The sequence below is a fragment of the Trachypithecus francoisi genome, unplaced genomic scaffold (genome assembly GCF_009764315.1).
Source record: "Trachypithecus francoisi isolate TF-2019V2 unplaced genomic scaffold, Tfra_2.0 Lachesis_group15, whole genome shotgun sequence".
Lineage (NCBI taxonomy): Eukaryota > Metazoa > Chordata > Mammalia > Primates > Cercopithecidae > Trachypithecus > Trachypithecus francoisi.
Genome location: NW_022681460.1, coordinates 16,582,728 through 16,597,096, shown reverse-complemented (window position 1 = coordinate 16,597,096; position 14,369 = coordinate 16,582,728). Strand labels below are relative to the sequence as shown.

Genomic DNA, 14,369 nt, shown 5'->3' with positions numbered 1-14,369 from the left:
AGTATGAGCAGACATATTCATTAAAATGTGGGATGAAAGAGACTATTTCTTGGAACTTTCAACACATAAATTTCTTTTTTTTTTTTTTTTTTTTGAGACGGAGTCTCGCTCTGCCGCCCGGACTGGAGTGCACTGGCCAGATCTCAGCTCACTGCAAGCTCCGCCTCCCAGGTTCACGCCATTCTCCTGCCTCAGCCTCCCGAGTAGCTGGGACTACAGGCGCCCGCCACCTCGCCCGGCTATTTTTTTGTATTTTTTAGTAGAGACGGGGTTTCACCGTGTTAGCCAGGATGGTCTCGATCTCCTGACCTTGTGATCCGCCCGCCTCAGCCTCCCAAAGTGCTGGGATTACAGGCTTGAGCCACCGCGCCCGGCCTCAACACATTAATTTCTTAACAAAACTTAACCAAGCCTGAGATCACTGCAATGTTATCTCATTACAATATTCATGCATTGGCTTTTCTAATTCTGTTATTTATTTATTATTTTTTGAGACAACCTCACTCTGAAGCCCAGGCTGGAGTGAAGTGACACAGGCTCGGCTCACTGCAACCTCCACCTCCTGGGCTCAAGTGATCCTCCCACCTCAGCCTCCTGAGTAGCTAGGATTACAGGTGCCGCTGGGGCCGGGTAATTTTTATATTTTTAGTAGGGACCATGTTTCACCATGTTTGCCAGGCTGGTCTTGAACTCCTAACCTCAAGTGGTTCACCTGCTTCAGCCTCCCAAAGTGCTGGGATTACAGGTGTGAAACACTGCACCTGGCTATTTATTTAATTTTGAGAAGAGGTCTTGCTCTGTCACCCAGGCTGGAGTGCAGTGGCATAATGTTGGCTCACTGCAGCCTTGACCTCCTGGGCTCAAGTGATCATCCTAACTCATCCTCCTGAATAGCTCAACTACAGGTATGCATGTGGCTGACTTTTTTTATTTTTTTGTAGAGACAAGGTCTCACTATATTGCCCAGGCTGGTCTCAAACTCCTGGCCTCAAGCAATCCTCCTGCCTCAGCCTCACAATATGATAGGATTACAGGCGTGAGCTGCTGTGTCCAGCCTAATTCAGTTTTTTAAAAAGAAAGAAAATAATACTCAAGCAACTGATAGACTTTAAATATTGATATCAAATGAAATATTTGTAAAGAGTGAGATAGTGTTTTTTTCTTTTTTCTTTTTTTTTTTTTAATAGGAACAAGAATCTAGAGTTATTTTACATTTATATGTCCAAAGCTTCCCATGCCACTGGATGGACAGAGAGTCTTCTACTACAACCTTATCTTATGACAAGTAAAAGGGTCAAACTAACAAGGGGCCAATTTTATCCTCATAAACTTCATATGAATATTTTTGAAAATATAGATGTTTTTAAAGATATTTGGGAAAAATCAGACATCTCTCCAATTGGATTAGATTCTTTAAAAAACTAAATAAAAACCGATTTTGCTTGTTCTGGAAAATAAATTGTTTTTATAATAGAAAACATTTATATGATGGTATTATATAGCCAAGATCAGTCAAAAGCAAGCTCTATTTATAGGGTTTGATATTAGAGAACTAATTAAATCCTTTTATCAGTAAGAACAGAGAGACCTTGTTTTGTGGTTAAATGTCTCAAAATTAGTGAATACATCATTCCTCAGAGTCTGCTTACAACTACCAGTCTTTTCCAGTCATTGCTAATGCCTATAATCAAGGAATAACTACAATTTATTTTCTTTTCATTTAATCAGTGTGCTTTTGGAACAGACAGGTTGTGTTCTCTGCCATTTACAAACTCAACTCAAGGATTTAATTTAAAATTCAATAATTGAATGAGATGGTATAATAACCTTTTATATAAATTCATCATTTCTTATCTTTCCCAAAGAACAAAATGTCCTGTATGCCATAATCACTACTGTTTACTTTTCTGGAAGGTTTTGTATAAATTTCTATATCTCACCCTGGATTGTAAATCTGTCCTCAAAATACAGCGTGAACAGTTTACTACTCCAGGCCTTACAAGAGCTCATAGCTGCTATTGTAACATTTGTATGGCAATTAATTCCACTCCCTGTTATAAAGAAACTGAAGTCCCTGTAATATCCCTTTCCGGGGAGTTTATACATATCACTCTCATTTGCCTCCTGCTTTATAAAAAAGTTGGAACTTTGGGTTTGGGTTTCACAAGATGTATCTCAAAGGTTTTCTTCCCCTCCTGCTTCTCTCCACTCCCTTCCTTTTCATTCCCCTCCTCTCCTCTCCTGCCTCCTCCCTCTCTCTCTCTCTCTCTCTCTTTTTCTCCTCCTCCTCTTCCTCCTCTTGTATCCTTTTTGGAGGGGTAAGGAAGGAAAATGCATTACCTAGGCTGACTTTCAAGAATTAGCAGTATTTTTGTCATATTTTAATGGACTGCATTTGTAATGAGATTTATTTGTTGAAAAATAAAATCAGTGAACCACTAATGTATTATTTATCAAGATTTTCTGCAGAAGAGGAAACATACTGTAGTATACCTAGTAGTATAGTTAAAGCAGCTGTGCTTTGAGTGACTATATGAAGACCAAGTCCATTTAAGTTTCCAAGGGCAAATGCAACTAAGTGGGCAGAAGCGAACTGGGCATTATCATTGGTCAAGATGGCATAGCTGCAGCTCTGGTTTCTACTGCAGGTCTGGGAAGCTGTCATTTCAGTGTCCCATTAGAGGGGGCCAACCATTGCTGCCCAGGGCCCTACTCACAACTCAGCTTCTCTCTACCTCTGCTTCTCTCTGTCTCCCTCTCCCAGCCTTACTCTTCTGCCTGTTTTTTTCTCTAGACTGTGTGTGTGTGAGTTTTGCAGTCACAGTTCCTGAGGAGATTGTTTTTATAATAATTATTATTTTTTTAAGTTCCTGGGTACATTAGCAGGACATGCAGGTTTGTGACATAGGTAAACGTGTGCCATGGTGGTTTGCTGCACCTATGAACCCATCACCTAGATATTAAGCCCCGCATACATTAGCTCTTTTCCCTAATGCTCCCCCTCTTGCCCCCCGCCCAACGGGCCCCAGAAAGTGTTGTTCCCCTCCCTGTGTCCATGTGTGTCTCATTGTTCAACTCCCACTTATACATGATAACATGCAGTGTTTGGTTTTCTCTTCCTGCTTTAGTTTGCTAAGTATAATGGTTTCCAGCTTCATCCATGTCCCTGCAAAGGACATGATGTCGTTCCTTTTTATGGCTGTGTAGTATTCCATGGTGTATATGTACCACATTTTCTTTATCCAATCTATGACTGATGGGCATTTGGGTTGATTCCAGGTCTTTGCTATTGTGAACAGTGCTGCAATGAACATATGCATGTATCTTTATAACAGAATGATTTATATTCCTTTGGGCATATACCCAGTAATAGGATTGCTGGGTCAGATGGTGTTTCTGGTTCTAAGTCTCTGAGGAATCACCACACTGTCTTCCACAATGGACGAACTAATTTCCCAACAGTGTAAAAGTGTTGCATTTCTCTGCAACCTCACCAGCATCTGAGATTATCTGATTGGATTAGTTAGATGTTAAATAATATGAAGTGTCATTATTGGGCAAAGTTTTGTGGAAACCACCTCATAGCGTGCTGGTCGGCCTTCATTTCCTTATAGAAGTGTTATTGGCTTTTGAAGTAGGACAATTCCTCATTGTGCAAATCTGACCCACACATTGTAGGACATTGACATGGATGGTCTTGGCAACTAAATGCCAGTGTGCCTTCCCTGTGTAGGTATTGTGATAATCATCCCCTCTCCATTTGCAAAATAGGCTCTGGGCATGTTAGACCTTGAGGGTCTCCTGGATTCTTCTTTGAAAGGGGAACAAAGAGAAAGGCTTTTACATCCACAACTATAATGAGAATTTAGCTTAAATTTTTGTTTAAATGTTCTGACCTGAAAGCATACTTGGGAGCATATAACTGATGAGAGCTCTAATTTTTATTAGTGCAACACTACCTGCAGAGAGGTAAATAAACCAGGTCCATTGTGATATGTGATTCTATGTGAATGATATAGCTGGGTTTTAAGTTGTTGTAAAACAGGTTCCTGGTCTCTAAATTCTATTAAGAATTTACTGAAGCCAGGATTGAAGTGGCTCATTCCTGTAATCCCAGAACTTCAGGAGGCTGAGGCAGGGGGTCACTTGAGCTCAGGAGTCTTGGGAGGATCACTCGAGCCTAGGAAGTCTAGGTTGCAGTGAGCTGTGATCATACACTGCACTAGAGCTGGGTGACAGTGAGACTCCGTCTAAAAAAAAAAAAGAAAGAAAAGAAAAATCTACTGAGTTAATTGGAGCATTCATTTGTCATTAGGTCTTTTATCTACAGCAGCCACCACACCGTAAGATAAGATTTGAAAAATACTACTCAAGGATTGCGTTATAGGTCTGGTACGGTGGCTTATGCCTATAATTCTAGCACTTTGTGTGGCAGGAGGATCACTTGAGCCCAGGAGATCAGGACCCATCTGGGTAACATAGAGAGACCCCCATCTCTACAAAAAGTTAAAAAATTGAAAAAGAAAATTTAAAAAATGGATTATAAACCAAGCATTTTTTGAATTCTGATTTCTAACCTTAATTTCGCATTTCACATAAGCATTAGCAGAAACAGGCCACTTTATAATTGATACTTCACAACTTCTAAAAACTACTTGAGGAATAATATACTTACTTTTGGAAACAGAAACACTAAAATGCTAGGCAAGATCCTTTAACCTATTAAAATTAACAAGAATATCAGAAAATGCCTTGAGCACTCAGGCTTACATCCATGAAGGAAACCATTTTTAAATGATGAGTGTAACTGAAGGGCAGAGAGGTATTATGTTGTCTCATGTCTCATAGTCCTTTAATTCATGCAGAACTAGCACTGCCTCTCCAGAGGCATTTGAAAAACTGTGAGGTGTTTTTGGTTGTCACAATGACTGGGAAAGGGAGTTCTATTGAGATTTAGTGTTTGAGAGCCTGGGATATAAATCTTGTCCAATATGCAGAACAGTGAGATAAAAGAACTGTCTTGCCTGAAAGCTAAGAGTGCCTGCATGGAGAAACACTGTTATGCATTTAACAGAGATAAACTCAAATCCCACTGCCTGACAAAAACAGCAAGTTAGTCATCTGTCTCTTGGCATCAAGATTGAGAACCTTGTTTTCAGCCAGGTGCAGATGAGACCCAGAGATGCTGTTCACTTGTCTTGTAAGCTTCTCCCTGCTCCGGGTCATTTTCTCTCATTTACAAAGAGGGTATCGATATATGGCAAATTATTTACACTGCAATGCTTTACAAATAGGGTAGGGAAATCCTTTGCAAACAGGGTTAGAGAAAATCCTTAAATACATTCTTTTGAAATGATGCTTCTTTCTGTCTCCCTGATCTTATGCCCTCTGCTTCCAAGTATTCTCTGTGTTTGGCCACTGGACATCTAGATGAGAGAAACAACCTCCAAATAGCCCCCTTTTCAGGCTAATTTCTCCCCTATCCGATTCAGTCCCTCTCTCCAACTAGTGTTAGATATTCCCTAAACATCACTTTTCCCATGTTGCCTTTCTACTCAAAAATCTTCTGGGAGCTTCTATTTTCTATCATATTACCCCTTCGTTGTTACACAAAAATGTATAAAGTATGACAGTGTCTTTCCCATCTTTGTATCTTCCATGATGTTATATGATGAAGTGTCTGACACATAGATGCTGAACATATATTTAATTAGTATACGTTAAAATTTTGGTTAATTTTCAAGACTTATGGCCAAAAGCCTTTTAAAGCTGTTTTGTTTACTACTTAATTCCAAGTCTTTATTATTTTTCTCCCTGTATTTCTACAATATTTCTAGAACAAAGAATAGAACATTTAATTTGCTATTCTTCGTGATTTGTTACTGTTGCAATCTTTTTCTGTTCAATTAATTCGATTATAAACTGCATACCGTTGAACATACAACTAAGCAAATGGTAGCCATACTCTGACAGGTCCACAGATAATTGGTTGTTGCTTGCTGAAAAAAATTCTACAGTTTGTTTTACCATATTCCATCATGATGTATAATGAGTATCTGGGGCTTATAGATCCTTTTATGATGTACCTGGGGCTTATAGTATAACCTAATCCTTAAAACAAATAATATGAGGCTTGTCATAAGACTATAGGAGAAGCCTGTAAAGCTAATGGAAGTCTCCTGCCACAGGCCATGAACTTTACAATAGACCTTTCAGTGAAGATATATGGAAAAGAAAAAGAAACAGAGCTAGAAAGATAGTATTATCAAATTGTATTAATTTATATGTAATGATTCCTTCACTTCTGAATTAGGCTTTGCATCAAGCTAATCCCTGAACACTCATTTACTTTCAATGTATAAGAAAGTACTTGGTAAAAGACTGCTTCTAAATCTGAAAAGTTTCAAATAGTCTACAATTCACAATTTCTTTATATTTATAGACAAGGATATGATATGCAAATGTTTTAAAATTATAGTGTTTAACCAAACAACTTTACTCCTTAATCTGATATCCAAAGGAGCTGAGATTAAAGAGTAAATCCCCAGCATTCTTCAGAAACAGTACCAGCCCCAAGAGCACCACACCTTTAAAAATATTTCCATACATTATTTCTTTTATTCCTTTTAATCTTTTTTAAATAAAGAGGGGAAAGCACTTGTCATCTCCATTCAGTTACATAGAATCGGAATGCTGCTATGTGACAGAAATCATCACACTAATGCACAGGAATTGAAAGTCAAGCAACTTTGGTATTGGTTGAATTGAATTAAATCTTGACCTTGTAAACATTTCCATTGGAGGTAGAACATACACATTTGACTTTTTGTCAAATAAGGGATAGTAAACAATGATTCTGAGATCCCAATAAATTAAAGGTATTGTAAAGGCATTAAATATACTTTTAAAAGAAACCAAAGATAAAAGGGCACACAGATGTTTAATAAATTAGAAAGTGAAATGTAAGTCTTCATAGCTGAAATGTTTGCATCTTCAAATCTTCACTGGTTTTATTTGATAATTTTTGAAACTATGATTAATAATTAGCTCACATTTTAAACTCTTAGTGTGCAGGGCAAACTCTGCAAGTAACTCCATTCACTATGGAGTTGTCCATAGTACCAGTGACTTAAAAACAATGTCAGCCACTGCATATTCATTTTTCTTTACTCTTATAGAAGTCTGAGTGAATAATGATATTTGCACAGTAGAGATTTTTTTTTTTAAGTTTTAGCATCCCCTCCCACATTGGTGGTTTAAGTGCCTCCAGCTGCTGTTCCCATGAACACAGTGTTGATAGGTGGTAAACAGGACACCATTTCTCTACTGCTTGTTCCATGGGAGTCCAGGGTTTCTTGAGCTGGATACTGGTTGGAAGTTCCATACATACATTGGGATGAGGAAGAAGGAATTGGGGTTTGCAAACTGGAAGCTGTAAGGGAAAATATAATCAGCAATTGAAAATTGATCGACATTTTCTCTTCTCTGCAAATGAGAGAATTAACTCATTTTAATTCCTTGTATTTATTTTTGCACCTAGCACACATACCTATTCTAAATTTGAGTCTGTATGGTTTACCAGATCTATCATCTTTTCTTCCATTTTTTTCCCACTTGCTAGTCTCCCAGAAATTATTTCCTCTACATATTTCACAAAGAAAACTCAATTTCAACTTAAGAGCTATCACCAAAATATATCCCCCAATCTACCTTATCTTTCCATCTGCACTTTCGCAGTTGTAGTTCAAATCACCATCTTTTCTCTCCTGTGCCAACACAGCAGCCTCCTGACTGGTCCCATGATCTCCACCTTTGTCTCACCCACTCTCCCTCCTGAGAGCAGCCAGAATGATATTGCTGAAGAGCAGATCAAACTTTCACTCATTTCAAATGCCATAGTGGCTTCCCATACCCATGGAACATGATCCAAGCATCTTACCCTATGTAGATGCGCCCCTGCTTTTTGTTTTATTTTGCTCTACTCTCTCCTTTATTCAACATGCTTAAAACACACTGGCCTGCTCTCTGCCCGTTGGTTTTTTTCAAATTTATTGTGATTTCAGTGGTTCTGTATTCACTGCTTCTTCTGCCTGGAACTCCTCCCTCAGATCTTCACATCTTTGCCTCCTTCTCATCACTTAGCTTTCAATTCAAACGTTTCTGCCTCAGGATTCCTTTCTCAGCTGTCCTATAGAAAGCAGCTCCTCTTTACTATCTGTCATTTTACCCTATTTAATCAAGTTCAGAGTACTTGGCATTATCTTTTTAATGGATTTCTCATATATGTATTGCCTTACTGTCCCTCTACTATAATGTAAACTTCTTACAGGCAAGAACTATGGCCTGATCACCACCATGTCCTCACATCTAGAATGGAGTCTGGCTCCTAGTAGGTTCTCAATAAAATTCACTAACTGGCTCACTAACTCTGTATTTCCCTCATATATGGTTGCTGCTTTCTTATTGCTGACATGACATGCTCTCTGTCTAAGAACCAGGCTTTATAATTAAGAAACAGTTGAACTCAATTCTACTTGCACTACCTATCCACTTATTCTATCCCCTCATTTTACCCTGCATCACACTTTGCAATCTACTTGTAAGCCAGCTCTGATCAACTAAAGCTTAGACTCCACCCTACTCTTAAACCTATGTTTCGTCAAAGCTTCCACTATCTCTTCAAGTAAACAGAATTAATAGTAACAATAGCAACACAGTACATTTTAGTCTCATGGCGAGAAAACTTCCTGAAGTGGAATTTTCTGCTTCATTAGAATAACCTAGAAGCAATGACCATTTGCAGATAGCAGGAGATGAGCTGCTAGATTCTGCTCAGGGAGCACGTGTGACAGTGACAGAAAGAGAAGGAGTACTTCCTATTGAATTATTGAAAAGGTACACTGAGTGAGGAGAGATGAAATTGATTTCATTTTCCCTTATGCTCTGGTTGTGTGTCAATGCCCTTTACTTATGCTAGTCTGAAATCAATTTAATTGGAAGATTTTAACCATCTCATATAAATATTAACACTCTGCCTTGATACTTAGTGAATATATACTTGCCCTGTGAAATCTTATTAGTAATTTTAGAAACTAAATCTATAGCGACTAAATCTATGTTATTACTAATAACATACTAATTATACTAATTATTTATAGACTATACATATATATAATACATAGTTTTTATTCCTTTTTTCACTCACTCACTTATTGAGTTTCTACTATGTGGCAGACATTTGGCTAGGTGCTGGTGATGCAACTAGTACCAGTTGCAGAATTTCTTCATAGACGAGGATTAAGAAAGGTAACCTGGTTGGAAGAAGATTCCAGGAGGCTTCATGGCAAGCACATTGTTTTTCTTATTTTTACTTACATGATATGTCAGAGAGCAATAAAAATAGCAACATTTTCTCGAGGTGTTGAATCACATTTTAAATAAGAATGAGAGAATGCTAGTAGCACCCATCAGAAGACACCAGTTTTTTTAAATCTTGGAGTGATTTTTGGATACTTATGGAGATCATGAGACCTAAAGATACCTCTTGGCACTACAACTGGGTCCAACACTAATCAAGAATGAGAAAAAGATATTATTACTGCCCTTTTAAAACTTACAGTTTTAGACTGCATTTGACAGGTCATATTAATTTTTTGCCTCCTTAATAGATACCAGCTATTTTTTTGTAAAAAGTAACACATCTAGCAGTAGGTTGCATAATAGAATATACACAATAAGAAATGAAAAACTGTTACTGTGTAGTCAGATACAAAAAATATAACTTTAGATCCAAAGTAATAATAATAAATCAACCATGGGAACATGCTTGCTCAATTCACCTCAGCATATCTCCCTCAAGTAATGCTGCATACCTGAGGTCAACGACTTCTTTTTTTTTTTTTTTTTTTTTTTTTTTTTTTTGAGACGGAGTCTTGCTCTGTCGCCGGGGCTGGAGTGCAGTGGCCGGATCTCAGCTCACTGCAAGCTCCGCCTCCTGGGTTCACGCCATTCTCCTGCCTCAGCCTCCCGAGTAGCTGGGACTACAGACGCCCGCCACCTCGCCCGGCTAGTTTTTTGTATTTTTTTTTAGTAGAGACGGGGTTTCACAGTGTTCGCCAGGATGGTCTCGATCTCCTGACCTCGTGATCCGCCCGCCTCGGCCTCCCAAAGTGCTGGGATTACAGGCTTGAGCCACCGCGCCCGGCCAACGACTTCTTAAAATGTTTCCAAGAACTACTAAAATAATTTACCTAGGACTGGAGTTCGACATGCAGCTGGAGATGATGTGTCTGTATAAAACGAGCTGGTCTGTTTTCTACCACTGTCATCTAAAATGTTAAGTGGATCGTGGATGTCACTGTAGGGGGGCAGTGAGCGAACACTGCTGATGACAGAAACGTGCTGATTCACCATTGATCCAAGCCTGTGAGACTCTGGGTAGTTTATGTTGCTTCCATAGTATCCTGTAACAGAAAATGTTGAGAATTGGCTATTAACTTACTATAAAGAACTTTCAGAAAAGAAAAAAGTGACAAAGTAATTAGGTGACATGCTAAAGATATCAAACTGCAAGTATTACATGTGTATCTATGCTACAGAACTGGATTTGCACTTGTATGTGGATAAGGTTTACTGTGCTGTTTTTTTGTTTTTAATACATAAGAGTTGTAGCATCATACATAATTTAATATAATAATTATAGCATAATACATAATTTAATACATAATAATTGTATTATCTTTTTTTTTTTTTTTTTTTGAGACGGAGTCTCGCTCTGTCGCCCAGGCTGGAGTGCAGTGGCTGGATCTCAGCTCACTGCAAGCTCCGCCTCCCGGGTTTACGCCATTCTCCTGCCTCAGCCTCCCGAGTAGCTGGGACTACAGGCGCCCGCCACCTCGCCCGGCTAGTTTTTTGTATTTTTTTTAGTAGAGACAGGGTTTCACCGTGTTCGCCAGGATGGTCTCGATCTCCTGACCTTGTGATCCGCCCGTCTCGGCTTCCCAAAGCGCTGGGATTACAGGCTTGAGCCACCGCGCCCGGCCTGTATTATCTTTAAGACCAGATTACACCTCTGTCAGATCTCCCTTATCTAAATTAACAAGAGCTACCTATGAAGAAAAAGGCACTATCACCTGTCACAAAAATACTACTTTTACATATAGATGCATGTTTAGGGGAGACAAAGACTGGCCTACACTTAGGAGAAAGGCACCAAAGAAGTCTACACACAAAGCCTATTTTGGTGACTCAAAATCACAGGTCTCTCTAGTTCCCTTAACTTCCAATTTTTATTGGCCCGTTTTGGTCCCAATCTTTAAAATCTGCTTTTAGTTATCAGGAAGAAATATTATCCACTAAAAATGTTTTCAAAAGACAGAACATTCTTCTTTGGGGCTATTAAGGTAAATCTCAAACATATGATGTTACCAATCTTTTTTTTTTTTTTTTTTAACATGTGTGGTATTTAGGAAGACAACTTCAGGCCAGGGGTGGTGGCTCGCACCTTTGGGAGGCACCTCAGCATTTTGGGAAGCCAAGTAGAGAGGACTGTTTAAAGGTGGTAGTTTGAGACCAGCCTGGGCAAACATAGCAAGACTTCATCTTCAGAAAAAATTTAAAATTTAGACAGGGATGGTGATGCATGCCTGTAATCTCAGCTATTTGGGAAGCTGAGATAGAAGGATTGCTTGAGCTCAGGGGTTCGAGGCTGCAGTGAATCATGATCCTGCCAATACACTCCAGCCTGGGCTTACAGCGCAAGACCCTGTCTCAAAAAAAAAAAAAAAAAGGAAGAAGGGCAACTTTAGGAAAGCCACAAAAATTAGGAAATGTGTATGTGACAGAAATCAGCTCCAAATGTCTAAGTTCCATGATCTTTGGAAGCCTTAAGTGAAAGGACATGCTAGTCAGCAGAGGTGGAACGCAATGTCTGATTTTGCCTCATTGCCATCTCAAAAAACAAGAAAAATTCTTTTACATATCAATACCATTTGGTGAATTAGGAGGCAGTGTTGCTCCCTGGCAGCTGGCAGCTCCTGTGTTGCTCAAGAAATTGAAGCTTCCTGTGTTTAAAAACTGCATATTGTGTGAATCCTGGGCTTGCAGGGATGGGCCATAGCTGGATGGTGGCCGGGAGTTATATGGAGACCCCGCACAGCTACCACTGAAGAAGTCTCTTGAAAGCTGCTGTTCAGTCCAAGCCATGCATCGACCATGCTCGGTGTGATGAGGATAGAGTCCTGATGTGGGGTGGGGCTGTGTCCTAAACACAGTCTGGTAGTTAGAGCTGGTGCTGTAAAAGTCATGGTTGGCTTGAGGGAGAGTAGGATAAATGGGCTCTGGGTATGTGGAGCAGTGTGATGGAGCTGACAGTACTGGGCCCACACTTGGGGGTCTCCCTGCCATTGGTCCTTGGTTAATGACACTTCCTCGGCTTGCCATGGCTGGAGAAATGGGTGGTGTCATCATATGACCAGCATTCTGTGAAAGCTCCATTGGACCTGGAAAAAATTACCAGAACATTCCTTTAGTGTCATATTAAAGTAGATGAGCTCACATCTTTAAAAAATATTCAAAAGATTTACTAATGTATTGTTTTCCAACTTGCTTCATTCCTGCCCTCCAAAAATAACTAAACTGAAAAGCACCAAAAATCCAGAATTTAAAAAATATAATTACAACACATGTATGTATCACAACAGCGGAGACGGATTTGGTGACTATAGAGGAAAGTCTGGGATGGCTTCATGGTCTCTCCATAGGTAGCATGGGGAGGGCATGGATGTCTGCTGCTCATATTTCCCCATAATTAAAAAATTAGCTGATTGCTAAACTGTTTGATTTTTAGGGTAAAAAGAAAAAGTCTCTAATGTCAAAATGGGCATGGCTTCAAAGCAGTCAATTCAAAATGTCATGCAAACACTTCTGATAAGTAATGTGATTTATGAATGCCACCAACTCTCTGGGCCTCCGATGTTCCACTGGTAGAATCGGACCCCTGAACTATAAGGCTCTTCTAGGTTTAAAATTCTGTATATCAAATGAAATAATGTATAAAAAAGATTTCAAAAAAGACACAAGGCAATAAGCAAATTTAAAATACTAAATCTTGGTAGCTAGTTCAAGCCACCAAATATTCCTTTTGACACAAAAAGAACCTTAGATCAAAAGGGAGACTTATTGTAACAATTAACCTAAAATGGCAGAATCCAGTTTTTTTTTCTTTGATATGGAGTTTCACTCTTGTCGCCCAGGCTGGAGTGAAGTGGTCTGATCTCAGCTCACTGCAAGCTCCGCCTCCCGGGTTCAAGAGAGATTACAGGCGCCTGCCACCACGCCCGGCTAATTTTTTGTACGTTTAGTAAAGATGGGGTTTCGCCATGTTGGGCAGGCTGGTCTCGAACTCCTGACCTCAGGTGATCTGCTCGCCTCGTTCTCCCAAAATGCTGGGATTACAGGCATGAGCCACCGCACCCAGCCCAAATCTACTTTTTAGGGGAGGAGAAATAAAGTCTCCTCAAAATCCAAAAATAAGCAACCCATTTTTTTAATCTTCAAAGCATCTTAAGAATTTTATGTATACCTCATCTAATTATTTCTTCCACTAAATTAACTAATTATTCATACTTCTAATATAATTTATGGAGTGTGTCAAAACATGATACCTGTGTTAATAACAGTATTATTACCATTGCTGAAAATGACAAAAATATTATAAATCTTTATTAAAACTCAGTTAAGATCATCCTTTTTTATTGGCACAGGCTTCTCTGAGATGCGCCGGAACCTAAGCAGTTCTCTTTAGCGTACCTGTGAGCGGCATGTTGTCTGTATTCCCAGCAGGGAACGGGTGCAGAGCAGGGCCTAGGCCTCCAGATTGACTGGATGGCAGAGGGAGATAGGTCGTCTCCACATGGCTTTCATTCTTCACAGAGTCGCTGGAAACCATGCTCCCTTTATTACGGTTGGCCAGAAAGCATGAACTCGGAGAAGCAGTGAAAGCAGCTTTACTCGCACCTGTAAAGAGTTTTTAAAATGGGAAATTTGAGATTTTTTTCTCATATTCCTAGTAGATACACCCAAGTAAAAGAAAATGAAAATGTTTCATTGTTGAGTATTTAATCTGGAAACTACTAAGCAATGTTTCCCATGGGAAGTGAGGCTGGCAGACCTTTGCTCTTGGCAGCGATGCTAGGTTTTTTTTAGCTGCATATTTGTGGATGTGGATGTAGATGAGGAACACTAAATAATGCACTTTGGAGTGAAGTCTTCAAAATGCAAGTTGCCCCATCCCGAATAGATGTATTTCCTTCCTTCTCTAAACTCCTATAGGACCTATTTTTACACCACTTACACATGTAGTATACCAT

At 39.3% G+C, this 14,369-nt stretch overlaps 1 protein-coding gene across 1 annotated transcript in view; it reads right to left on the bottom strand.

Annotated features, from left to right (window-relative positions):
• Positions 1-6,596: 6,596 nt before the first annotated feature.
• The window catches only part of RFX6 (regulatory factor X6), a 56,007-nt gene continuing 48,234 nt past the window's right edge, over positions 6,597-14,369 (bottom strand). Inside the window, exons 16-19 of the mRNA XM_033234389.1 lie at positions 13,810-14,016; positions 11,988-12,500; positions 10,251-10,463; positions 6,597-7,432 (exon numbers count right to left, since the gene is read on the bottom strand). Coding sequence (XP_033090280.1) covers positions 7,257-7,432; positions 10,251-10,463; positions 11,988-12,500; positions 13,810-14,016 — 1,109 coding nt within the window. The 3' untranslated portion in view covers positions 6,597-7,256. The remainder of the gene's footprint in view (positions 7,433-10,250; positions 10,464-11,987; positions 12,501-13,809; positions 14,017-14,369) is intronic.